The sequence below is a fragment of the Hyperoodon ampullatus genome, assembly GCF_949752795.1.
Source record: "Hyperoodon ampullatus genome assembly, chromosome: 2".
Lineage (NCBI taxonomy): Eukaryota > Metazoa > Chordata > Mammalia > Artiodactyla > Ziphiidae > Hyperoodon > Hyperoodon ampullatus.
In genome coordinates, this window is record NC_136915.1 from 88,642,164 (window position 1) to 88,656,323 (window position 14,160).

Genomic DNA, 14,160 nt, shown 5'->3' on the forward strand with positions numbered 1-14,160 from the left:
GACAATTATCAGTGGAAAAATGCTCAATAAATACGTATCATTGCTAAGGACTTAGTCACTTTGACTATCCTAAACACTGCCTGAATTCAAAAACTACAAGTCAACAATTAAACCACAACTGTCAGGAACAAAAATCCAAATAAATAATTTTTAATTATGATACATTACTTATTATAGTAAAAATTGGCATTTTCCCCTTCAAAAGCAGAAGCACCAGTCTTAGAATTTATAGTATGAATGGTATTTTAAATGAAATATAGCATAATATTATGTGCAAACATTATTTTAGTACAGAACATACTTTCTAAAAGTAAAGTAATTTCACACACTGAAATCTGTTAGAATGGAAATAAGTCATGCTGAATAATGAAATAAAAACCCCCATGACTTTCAAAGTCCACTTCAAATGAAACATGGTATGCTGCCGAATAGAAGATACATGAAAAATTAAAAAGCTTGACTAACTCAAAATAGAGGGACTTCTTACACAAATATGACTCACGTAGATGTTTCTTTTCACATGGTCTCAGTGATTCTGTGAGAAACTGAAGTGAATGTTTTATTTCAGAATTAATTTTTGTTCATTGGTCATCATTTTTTATTGAACACCTACCTACTCTGTGTGAGACTTTGTTATAGGTGCTGGGGAGACAGAGAAGAAAGACACAGTCCTGCCCTTGAGGAGCTCACAGTCTAGTGGGGGAAACAGATAAGTTGACACTGATTTTTAAATTATAAAAATGATTAGACAACTTGATAAACGTTTTTGTCATCAAACACACTTTGGGTGTTATGAATGGATGGTGAAAAGGGACGATGTCCAATGCAGTGAAAGACCATCTGCTTCAATATCATGTGACTTCTGCGAAGGCAGTGATGTGGTTCTGCAAAAAGAAAAAGGAAGTACAAAGTCAGAGCCCTGGGAAAACTGGCTTTGTAAAAGATTCAGTGCTTTTACAAATAATCATTAGCCTCATATAAAACTGTAGCCCAGGTATGTTTAAACTGCAAAAGCATACAGCATTATTCAAATGAGTTGTACATATTATTACATAAATTTGGCTGCTAATTATATATTTTATTCAATATTATTAATTAACCAAATAGAGTAAAATGTTATACCTGCCTTATTCAAAATTAACACTGAAATTTGGAGAGATAAAAATGGCAATGCCAGGCATGTTAATATTCTGTTCAGCATTAATGGAATTTTAATGCTGCATGTTGAAGTTTCAGATTAATTGCTCCCTGTGAGACAGATGGCATAGAAGGAGTGGTGAAATGTTCAGACTGAAATGGCATTTGCTAGTTGACAAAGATCTCCTTTAAACACTTCATTTTTGATGCATGAATCCAGACTACAGACTGCAATCTCTGTTGTTTACCTCAACCAGAAAATTCTTTAAGGAGGTTTTTAACTTTTTGTTGTTGTTGTTTGTTTAAGCAACTGAATTGTGTACAAAGGAACCCTGCAGAATGGCTAATATTTAAATGGTTTCAGACATGCAACAGGCCATACCATGGCTCCTGAAATACTGCAGTGGAAAATCGACATGACATAATTAATCATGCCACATATAGGTCATGTCAAGAGCTAACTTAAGTGACAGCCCCAACCAATAACAGCAGCATTATGGAAGGGTTTTACCATCAAATTACCTGTTTGGAATGTTTTTCATAGTAGCTTGGACTCTTTGTAAGTCAAAGACATCATAAATAGAATTTCACGTAATGAATGCATGCCATGAGATTTCTTCCATGTGTGTGTAACTCTTTTCAAGTTAAGGTGTTTTAAATAGCTAAATCATTTTCTGAATGTATGTGAATAAATTAAAATTCATTTTCACTGAATTGAGGCATATTAACCACAACTAGAAGGATATTACTAACCACAGCTTAAGGCATTATTTTCTAGGTGTGACCCACTTAAGCCTAGAGAAAAACAATATCAGTAAGAATCAGTAGTGAGCAGAGCATGCGGACCCTTTTACTAACTGCTGACAAGACCTTAGATATTTTAATTTCCCATTTAAAAAAAATGCATGATGAAAATGTTGGCAAATTCAACAGTCCATCTCTAAGTTTTCTTGAGTTTTTCTTCCAAAAGCGCAAGCATGACTTTAGGACAAAAAATATTTGTCAGAGTTATATAATGCACTATGATTGAGTAAAAGCCATAAGAACTATGGAAACAGTACATCATAGTTTTATTTCTGGTGGCCCCATGGGGACTTGAAATCTGTGAACTGAAATAATACAATTTGATATACAGTGTTTCAGTATAAAACTGACAGGAGTGCACTCCTCTGGACAGGACCTAGCACATAGTAATTTCTGGAAAGATGTTAAGATATAAGTTGAAGATTAATTGGTCAGTGGCAAATGGAGGGTAGGGAAAGCGTGAAGACATGACAGTAAAAAGAAAAGAAAGGAGATTAAAACAAGGGAGAGAAAATAGATGCTGTTCCAAAGGCCACTGGCCTAGGTATCAGTGTTCCCTCAACTTAAATAATAAAGTGTCCACAAGTCTCATTAAATTTGCTGAAGATGATCCTAAGGGAAGGGGACAACCATCACTTTGGAAGATAGAACTGAAATGTTAAAAGACCTTAATAAAGCAAAGAAAGTATCAGAAACAAATCACTGATAGTCAATGAAAGGGAGAACACAAGCAGAGTAAGAAAAACCAAGGGATAGGTACAAGCTGGAGAGAGTGACAAAGAATGTGCAATGACTGACTGCAGGGAGAGGATATAAATTATCATCTAAACCTGGACATACTGGGGGAGAAAAGGGATGCTAATCATACACAGGAATGACAGGCTTAAACTGGGGCTGTCCCAAATAGGGATGCGAGGTCACGTTAGAAATGAGACATTGAATGGATAACTGTAAGTGTGCTATTGAGAACCAGGAAATCCTGGATTCAGTCTTGCCATTTAAAAGCACGTTTTGGTGACCACTAGATCTTCCTTTCACTGCCCATAAATTCTGAACGATAATACCCCTTTCTTTATGCTAAGTCATTTCCAGGTTAAACTTCAAGGGTAAACAGTTTGTTTCCAGACGGACTCCACTTTTAGATCCCAGGGCTCCGGGGAAACACCTGCTTTTTCCAATTAGTACCCTTTCACTTTCACATCACAATTAAGTTCTAATCTCTGAGTTTATTTTTCCTATTTGACTTGAATTAGAAGGGTTCTACTTGGGGCTTATCATTTAAAGGTGGTCATTAGATAAACAGATGAAAATAAATAACAAAGTGACTATGAAAAGGGAAGAGGAAATAAAGGGGAAATTTAATAACAGTTTCCAAGTACATTAAAGGAGTATACAGGCCCCCGGAGGAAGATGGCGGAAGAGTAAGACGCGGAGATCACCTTCCTCCCCACAGATACATCAGAAATTCATCTACACGTGGAACAACTCCTACAGAACACCTACTGAACGCTGACAGAAGACCTCAGACCCCCCAAAAGGCAAGAAACTCCCCACATACCTGGGTAGGACAAAAGAAAAAAGAATAAACAGAGACAAAAGGATAGGGACGGGACCTGCACCAGTGGGAGGGAGCCGTGAAGGAGGAAAGGTTTCCACACACTAGAAGCCCCTTCGCGGGCGGAGACTGCAGGTGGCGGAGGGGGAAAGCTTCGGAGTAGCGGAGGAGAGCACAGCAACAGGGGTGTGGAGGGCAAAGTGGAGAGATTCCGGCACAGAGGATCGGTGCCCTCAGGCACACACCAGCCCGAGAGGCTTGTCTGCTCGGCCACCGGGGCGGGCGGGGCTGGGAGCTGAGGCTCGGGTATCGGGTTTCAGTTGGAGCGCAGGGAGAGGACTGGGGCTGGCAGCAGGAGGAGAGCCTGAAGGGGTTAGTGCACCACGGCTAGCTCGGAGGGAGTCCGGGGAAAAAGTCTGGAGCTGCCGAAGAGGCAAGAGACTTTTTCTTCCCGAGGACATTAAGAGGGCTGCTTGGGGAAGCGCCGGAGACAGGCGCGAGCCGCGGCTAAAGGCGCGGACTCCGGAGACAGGCGTGGGACGCTGGGGCTGCTGCTGCCGCCGCCGCGGGGCCTCGGTGTGAGCGCGGGTCACTGTCCGCCCCGCCTTCCGGGGGGCCTGTGCACCCCGCCACTGCCGGGGTCCCGGGACCCGGGGACGGCTTTCCCGGGAAAGCGCACGGAGCGTCTCGGGCTGCTGCAACGTCACGCCGGCCTCTGCCGCCGCAGGCCCGCCCCACACTGCGTGCCCCTCCCTCCCCTCTGCCTGAGTGAGCCAGAGCCCCCGAATCAGCGTCTCCTTTAAACCCGTCCTGTCCGAGAGAAGAACGGACGCCCTCCGGCAACCTACGCGCAGAGGCGGGGCCAGGTCCAAGGCTGAGACCCGGGAGCTGTGAGAGCAGAGAAGAGACAGGGAAATCTCTCTGTGCAGCCCCGGAGGCAGCGGATTAAAGCTCCACGGTCCACTTGATGTGCCCTGCGTCTGTGGAGTGCATGAATGGACAGCGAATCATCCCAAATTGAGGAAGTGGACTTTGAGGACAAGATTTAAGACTTTCCCCCCTTTTCCTCTGTTTACAACGAACTATCCCAAATTAAGGAGGTGGACTTAGAGAGCAAGATTTCAGACTTCTCGCCCTTTTCCTCTTTTTACAAGGAATTATCCCAAATTGAGGAGGTGGACTTGGAGAGCAAGATTTTTGGTTTCCGCCCCCCGCTCTCTTTTTGTGAATGTGTATGTGTAATCTTCTGTGTAAGATTCTCTCTGTATAGCTTTGCTTCCACCATATGTCCCAGGGTTCTATCTGTCCGTTTTTTTTTCAATAATTACTTTTTAATTTTAATAACGCTACTATATGTCATACTTTATTCTATTTAACTTTACCTGCTCTTTCTTTTTTTTCCTAACTTCCCTTCCTCCCTCCATCCCTCCGCCCCTCCTTTCCTTCTTTCTCTCTTTCTTTCCTTCCTCCCTCCCTCCCTCCCTTCTTCCTTTCACTCTTTCTTTTTCTTTCCTTTCTCCCTCCCTCCCTCCCTCCTTTCTTTCTTTCTTTCTTCCTTCCTTCCTTTCTTTCCTTCTTCCTTCCTTTCTCTCTCTCTTTCTTTCTTCTACTAATTCTTTCTTTCTACTTTTTCTCCCTGTTATTCTGAGCCGGGTAGATGAAAGGCTCTTGGTGCTGCAGCCAGGAGACAGTGCTGTGCCTCTGAAGTGGGAGAGCCAACTTCAGGACACGGGTCCACAAGAGACCTCCCAGCTCCACATAATATCAAGCAGCGAAAATCTCCCAGAGATCTCCATCTCAACACCAGCACCCAGCTTCAGTCAACGACCAGCAAGCTACAGTGCTGGTCACCCTATGACAAGCAACTAGCAAGGAAGGAACACAACCCCACCCATTAGCAGAGAGGCTGCCTAAAAACATAATAAGGCCACAGGCACCTCAAAACACACCACCAGACGTGGACCTGTCCACCAGAAAGACAAGATCGAGCCTCAACCACCAGAACACAGGCACTAGTCCCCCCCACCAGGAAGCCTACACAACCTACTGAAACAACCTTAGCCACTGGGGACAGACACCAAAAACAATGGGAACTACGAATCTGCAGCCTGCAAAAAGGAGACCCCAAACACAGTAACATAAGCAAAATAAGAAGAGAGAAAAACACACAGCAGGTGAAGGAGCAAGATAAAAATCTAAAAGACCTAACAAATGAAGAGGTAATAGGCAGTCTACCTGAAAAAGAATTCAGAAAAATGATAGTAAAGCTGATCCAAGATTCTATTTCCAAGATCCAAAATCTTGGAAATAGAATAGACAAAATGCAATAAACAGTTAACAAGGACCTAGAAGAACTAAAGATGAATCAAGCATCGATTAAAAACACAATAAATGAAATGAAAAATACTCTAGATGGGATCAATAGCAGAATAACTGAGGCAGAAGAACGGATAAGTGAGGTGGAAGATAAAATAGTGGAAATAACTGATGCAGAGCAAAATAAAGAAAAAAACAATGAAAAGAACAGAGGACAGTCTCAGAGACCTCTGGGACAACATTAAACGCACCAACATTCTAATTATAGGGGTTCCAGAAGAAGAAGAGAAAAAGAAAGAGACTGAGAAAATATTTCAAGAGATTATAGTTGAAAACTTCCCTAATATGGGAAAGGAAATAGTTAATCAAGTCCAGGAGGCACAGAGAGTCCCATACAGAATAAATCGAAGGAGAAATATGCCAAGACACATATTAATCAAACTGTCAAAAATTAAACACAAAGAAATCATATTAAAAGCAGCAAGGGAAAAAAACACAAATAACACACAAGGGAAGCCCCATCAGGTTAACAGCTGATCTCTCAGCAGAAACTCTACAAGCCAGAAGGGAGTGGCAGGACATACTTAAAGTGATGAAGGACAGAAACCTGCAACCAAGATTACTCTACCCAGCAAGGATCTCATTCAGATTTGATGGAGAAATTAAAACCTTTACAGACAAGCAAAAGCTGAGAGAGTTCAGCACCACCAAACCAGCTTTACAACAAATGCTAAAGGAACTTCTCTAGGCAAGAAACACAACAGAAGGAATATACCTACAATAATGAACCCAAAGCAATTAAGGAAATGGGAATAGGAACATACATATCAATAATTACCTTAAATGTAAATGGATTAAATGCTCCCACCAAAAGACATAGACTGGCTGAATGGATACAAAAACAAGACCCATATATATGCTGTCTACAAGAGACCCACTTCAGACCTAGAGACACATACAGATTGAAAGTAAGGGGATGGAAAAAGATATTCCATAAAAATGGAAATCAAAAGAAAGCTGGAGTAGCAATTCTCATATCAGACAAAATAGACTTTAAAATAAAGACTATTAGAAGAGACAAAGAAGGACACTACATAATGATAAAGGGATCGATGCAAGAAGAAGATATAACAATTGTAAATATTTATGCACCCAACATAGGAGCACCTCAATACATAAGGCAAATACTAACAGCCATAAAAGGGGAAATCGATAGTAACACACTCATAGTAGGGGGCTTTAACACCCCACTTTCACCAATGGACAGATCATCCAAAATGAAAATAAATAAGGAAACACAAGCTTTAAATGATACATTAAACAAGATGGACTTAATTGATATTTATAGGGCATTCCATCCAAAAACAACAGAATACACATTTTTCTCAAGTGCTCATGGAACATTCTCCAGGATAGATCATATCTTGGGTCACAAATCAAGCCTTGGTAAATTTAAGAAAATTGAAATGGTATCAAGTATCTTTTCCGACCACAATGCTATGAGACTAGACATCAATTACAGGAAAAGATATGTAAAAAATACAAACACATGGAGGCTAAACAATACACTACTCAATAACGAAGTGATCACTGGAGAAATCAAAGAGGAAATTAAAAAATACCTAGAAACAAATGACAATGGAGACACGATGACCCAAAATCTATGGGACGCAGCAAAAGCAGTTCTAAGGGGGAAGTTTATAGCAATACAATCCCACCTTAAGAAACAGGAAACATCTCGAGTAAACAACCTGACCCTGCACCTAAAGCAATTAGAGAAAGAAGAACAAAAAACCCCAAAAGTTAGGAGAAGGAAAGAAATCATGAAGATCAGATCAGAAATAAATGAAAAAGAAATGAAGGAAACGATAGCAAAGATCAATAAAACTAAAAGCTGGTTCTTTGAGAAGATAAACAAAACTGACAAACCATTAGCCAGACTCATCAAGAAAAAAAGGGAGAAGACTCAAATCAATAGAATTAGAAATGAACAAGGAGAAGTAACAACTGACACTGCAGAAATACAAAAGATCATGAGAGATTACTACAAGCAACTCTATGCCCATAAAATGGACAACCTGGAAGAAATGGACAAATTCTTAGAAATGCACAACCTGCCAAGACTGAATCAGGAAGAAATAGAAAATATGAATAGACCAATCACAAGCACTGAAATTGAAACTGTGATTAAAAATCTTCCAACAAACAAAAGCCCAGGACCAGATGGCTTCACAGGCGAATTCTATCAAACATTTAGAGAAGAGCTAACACCCATCCTTCTCAAACTCTTCCAAACAATATCAGAGGAAGGAACACTCCCAAACTCATTCTATGAGGCCACCATCACCTTGATACCAAAACCAGGCAAGGATGTCACAAAGAAAGAAAACTACAGGCCAATATCACTGATGAACATAGATGCAAAAATCCTCAACAAAATACTAGCAAACAGAATACAACAGCACATTAAAAGGATCATACACCATGATCAAGTGGGGTTTATTCCAGGAATGCAAGGATTCTTCAATATATGCAAATCAATCAATGTGATACACCATATTAACAAATTGAAGGAGAAAAACCACATGATCATCTCAATAGATGCAGAGAAAGCTTTCGACAAAATTCAACACCCATTTATGGTAAAAACCTTGCAGAAAGTAGGCATAGAGGGAACTTTCCTCAACATAATAAAGGCCATATATGACAAACCCACAGCCAACATTGTCCTCAATGGTGAAAAACAAATCATTTCCACTAAGATCAGGAACAAGACAAGGCTGCCCACCCTCACCACTCTTATTCAACCTAGTTTTGGAAGTTTTAGCCACAGCAATCAGAGAAGAAAAGGAAATAAAAGGAATCCAAATTGGAAAAGAAGAAGTAAAGCTGTCACTGTTTGCAGATGACATGATACTATACATAGAGAATCCTAAAGATGCTACCAGAAAACTACTAGAGCTAATCAATGAATTTGGTAAAGTAGCAGGATACAAAATTATTGCACAGAAATCTCTGGCATTCCTGTACACTAATGATGAAAAATCTGAAAATGAAATCAAGAAAACACTCCCATTTACCATTGCAACAAAAAGAATAAAATATCTAGGAATAAACCTACCTAAGGAGACAAAAGACCTGTATGCAGAAAGTTATAAGACACTGATGAAAGAAATTAAAGATGATACAAAGAGATGGAGAGATATACCATGCTCCTGGATTGGAAGAATCAATATTGTGAAAATGACTCTACTACCCAAAGCAATCTACAGATTCAATGCAATCCCTATCAAACTACCATTGGCATTTTTCACAGAAGTAGAACAAAAAATTTCAAAATTTGTTTGGAAAAACAAAAGACCCCGAATAGCCAAAGCAATCTTCAGAATGAAAAACGGAGCTGGAGGAATCAGGCTCCCTGACTTCACACTATACTACAAAGCTACGGTAATCAAGACAGTGTGGTACTGGCACAAAAACAGAAAGATAGATCAATGGAACAGGATAGAAAGCCCAGAGATAAACCCACGCACATATGGTCAACTTATCTTTGATAAAGGAGGCAGGAATGTACAGTGGAGAAAGGACAGCCTCTTCAATAAGTGGTGCTGGGAAAACTGGACAGGGACATGTAAAAGTATGAGATTAGATCATTCCCTAACACCATACACAAAAATAAGCTCAAAATGGATTAAAGACCTAAATGTAAGCCCAGAAACTGTCAAACTCTTAGAGGAAAACATAGGCAGAACACTCTATGACATAAATCACAGCAAGATCCTTTTGGACCCACCTCCTAGAGAAATGGAAATAAAAACAAAGATAAACAAATGGGACGTAATGAAACTTCAAAGCTTTTGCACAACAAAGGAAACCATAAAGAAGATCAAAATACAACCCTCAGAATGGTAGAAAATATTTGCAAATGAGGCAACTGACAAAGGATTAATCTCCAAAATTTATAAGCAGCTCATGCAGCTCAACATCAAAAAAACAAGCCAATCCAAAAATGGGCATAAGACTTAAATAGGCATTTCTCCAAAGAAGATATACGGACTGCCAACAAACACATGAAAGAATGCTCAACATCATTAATCATTAGAGAAATGCAAATCGAAACTACAATGAGATATCATCTCACACCAGTCAGAATGGCCATCATCAAGAAATCTAGAAACAATAAATGCTGGAGAGGGTGTGGAGAAAAGGGAACACTCTTGCACTGCTGGTGGGAATGTGAATTGGTACATCACTATGCAGAACAGTATGCAGGTTCCTTAAAAATCTAAAAATAGAACTACCATATGACCCAGCAATCCCACTACTAGGCATAACCTGAGAAAACCATAATTCAAAAAGAGACATGTACCAAAATATTCATTGCAGCTCTATTCACAATAGCCCTGAGCTGGAAACAACCTAAGTGTCCATCATCGGATGAATGGATAAAGAAGATGTGGCACATATATACAGTGGAATATTACTCAGCCATAAAAAGAAACGAAACTGAGCTATTTATAATGAGGTGGATAGACCTAGAGTCTGTCATACAGAGTGAAGTAAGTCAGAAAGAGAAAGACAAATACCGTATGCTAACACATATATATGGAATTAAAAAAAAAATGTCATGAAGAACCTAGGGGTAAAACGGGAATAAAGACACAGACCTACTTGAGAATGGACTTGAGGATATGGGGAGGGGGAAGGGTAAGCTGTGACAAAGCGAAAGAGAGGCATGGACATATATATACTACCAAACGTAAGGTAGATAGCTAGTGGGAAGCAGCCGCAGAGCACAGGGAGATCAGCTCGGTGCTTTGTGACTGCTTGGAGGGGTGGGATGGGGAGGGTGGGAGGGAGGGAGATGCATGAGGAAAGGGATGTGGGAACAGATATATATGTTTGACTGATTCACTTTGTTATAAAGCAGAAACTAATAAAAAAATAGTGGAAAAAAAATAAAGGAATATACAGAGAGCACAGGGGCCACCTGTTTATTAATTTCACTAAGAGCAAATAAACCCACACCACAGATTGAAAGAGATGGACCTTATATCTCAGTATGATTTCAGAAATAAGATGAATTCTCGTCTAGCACAGGAGCAGTTTTTCCCTAAAAATCTAGAAAAAGTACAAACTAATTACTTAAAGTCCTTACCATCTATAAGACTCTATGATTCTATATTATAACAATTACATGCATGTAAGTGCATGATTTGAAATATTCAAATGGTATAATTCCTATGCAGGAAGTTATGATATTGCTCACTTCATCAGCATTTTTCTCAGTAATATTTAAAAAAACAGAATTGCACTTAATATTTTCAGATCACCTGTCTTGAGGAATGGACTCCCTATGAGGCAAACTAGGTGACAAGAATTTTCCCCTTTTAATCTGGCTGAATTCTTAATATGCAATACTAAATCTTATTAGTAGATGATAGTGCAAACACTCAACAGGCAAACCAAAAACTCATGCATAGAAGCTTAATTCAGAGTCACAAGAAGAAAGTGGTCATATAAATCATCAGTGCAATTATACATACAGAGGATTAGAGTGGAGATAACAAAGCTTGTGTCCAAAGAGTTGAAGGTTAGAATATGCTACATCCATTAGAAAGTGTTCATTCAAGTCCACAGCAAATCAGTGAGCAAAATACTGAATCCAGTCCTTGAGTGTAGAGGTCCCATGGAAAAACAAGCGCTTGTTTCTGAAAAGTAGTTTTGGATTCTTAAATTTGATAAACTCTAAGTCTCTAGCATGTCAATTTTTGAAGCCTTAAGTTCTATGTGAAAATTTCTGTTTTCCTATTTATTCTATATCCCCAGTTGTATAAATTATGCTTTGGAATTTTAAAAGGTTACTGAAAACAAAACTGTCATTTACTTATGACATGAAAATTTGGTGATGACTTGCCAACTGACAAGATCTGCCGCCTGCCATTTCTCTGTGAGAAAACAGAGTGAGATGCAAAATGAGCACCTCAGGTAAGAAAACAAAAAATAGTCACTACTATTAAGGGCTATTTCATTGAAGAATGCTAATTTCCCATTAATGAGTGAAAAAAATCAGGGAAAAAACAAAATATATTTGAATAAATATATTCAAAATTTTATATTGAATAAAAATAACAATAACAACCCAAACAATCTAGTATCTAGATCCCTTTTTGTTGTAATGGAAACCTGCACAAAAGGACACGGTTTCTGTATTTGCCTTAGCTTTGCAACCAACTCCAACACCAGTGCGCTCTAGCGCACATACGTTTATTGCCTTAATTGAAGGTGTTCACAGTGGCTGATTCCCATTATCCAGCTGAAGAGCCTTGCAAGACAGCCTTTAAAGGACCTTCCCTGTGAATTTTCTTCTTGACCACTCTCAATAGGTTGGGTTTGGGACACCTACAAAATGTATTTTATATATTATTTCAGTGTTTATTTAAATATTGACTGACTTACTTGGATAAAGTGCTAGTCTATTTAAAGTACTACGCTGTTATATTGCTGGACCAAATGCTGAGGTTAAATGTTGTTCCAGTTTCTTTCTTTCTAGGTGATTATAAACAGCTTTTGTTTTTTAACAGGAGGTTATCAGCAATCAGCTTTTATGCTAAACTTAAGCATAAAATGGGATCTGTGCATATGATGTCTAACTCAATGATTTGTGTCCTCAGCTTTATTGGTAAGAAAGCTGTGTGGCACAGTGGACTCTGCAGTCAGGTAGTGTGAATGTCAAGTGTTTGAAGGTGGGCTCCGTACCAACTGAAATTTTCACAAGCAATTTAACCTTTCAGAGACCTAGCTTTCTCATTCGTGAAATGGAAATAATAATACATATTTGAATGGATTTTTATTAAGATTAAATGAGATGGTATTCACAAAGGTCCTTGTCTCTACTCAAACATATCATTATATCAATAGTTGTCTGTAAAAGCCAGAGAAACAAGATAAAAAAGTAAAAGAAAAGAAAGAAAAAGAGAGAGAATGAGTCAAGAAGATTTTTATAATTGGTTGGAATTTCACAATGCTATAGTCTACAATTCTAATATCCAAACAAACTTTAAAACAGAAATGTTTCTGGTAAAATTGGTGCAAGCTCATTTGGTGGTAAAAAACCTGAAGAGCTGTGAGGCAATTTGTACTCTGTTATGCTGCGGAAATATCCATCTTTGATTAAAAAGTGATGTCCAAGATCCTGCTTGTGTAACAGAGTACACAGTATTTTTCCCTAAAATATAAAATATTTTAATCCTGAACAACATCTAGCACTAATGATTTAGGATAAGGAATCATGGTCCTATAATAATCAACAATTATTACAGACACAACCTACATTTTATCAGGGGAAGGTGGATGGATGTCATACTCCCAAATATTGGCTATCTTTATTTTGCTATTTGCTTCCTTCCTTCATTCACTGTGTCTCTTGATGAAGGCAAAATGGGTAGGAGAAGAGAGAAGGAAGAAAAGCAGTAGCATATGAAGTGTGTGCTCTTAGACTCTACTTTGTCACATTGTTTTCCTCCTGGTAGGTTGTGAAGTTGGTGAGTATTTTAGAAAAGAGAAATGATGTTAGGTCCACATTAGAAGAAATTATTAGAGAACTTCAAACTTGAGACTACAAAACATTGTAAAGTTCATCTAAGCGATTTCTTGTCTTAAAAAGTTGGGATGTGAAGACATAAAAGATAAATGTGATAGAACCAGAGTTCTCTCAGGAAAGACGACTTTTTGGGAGCTATTTCTTTTTTTTATAGTGGTTCTGTTTCAATTCAGAGTTTTATATTAGCTCAGAGTTTTTTTTCTTCGCAGGAATTTCCTTTTACACCAGTCTGAGAACCACTGCCAAAAGATACAGAAAAGTGATTAGTTAGCAATGTGAGCCCTGCCAGGTAGATACAATCAATTCTTTCTTAAAATATTATTTCTCTGGTAAAAAGAGCATTGCCTAAAAAAGCAGTAATCCTGAATGATTTCCAAGAAAAAAAAATCTGTGTTTAAGTACTTCTGGGAACAGCTGCACATTACTTTCCTCGCTTAGAGCTTCACGGGGCATAAGGTATTGAGAAGATGTGTAATAAACTCTTGGGTTTCACTGTAACTCAATGTTTCCCAATGAACCGACATGAAACTCCAAGTAAGTCTATTAATACTAATGTGTTTATGGTCCTTAGTGGATGTGGGTATCCCTGGACTCTATCCAAAGTTTCTTAACTTCCCTAACTCTAATGACCTGTCCAACATACTTTTCGCCCATATTCATAACCATGTTCTCAATCATCAACCCAGTTTACCTTCTGGCCTACCTACCTCATACTACAAAGTTTCTTTGGTGATTTTAGAAATTT

At 38.8% G+C, this 14,160-nt stretch overlaps 1 protein-coding gene across 2 annotated transcripts in view; it reads right to left on the minus strand.

Annotated features, from left to right (window-relative positions):
- Positions 1-851: 851 nt before the first annotated feature.
- The window catches only part of PLPPR5 (phospholipid phosphatase related 5), a gene marked incomplete at both ends in the record, with an annotated part of 141,776 nt that continues 128,467 nt past the window's right edge, over positions 852-14,160 (minus strand). For both annotated transcript variants that reach the window (XM_079697989.1, XM_079697988.1), the window contains one exon: positions 852-884. In XM_079697989.1, the coding sequence (XP_079554115.1) occupies positions 852-884 (33 nt within the window). The remainder of the gene's footprint in view (positions 885-14,160) is intronic.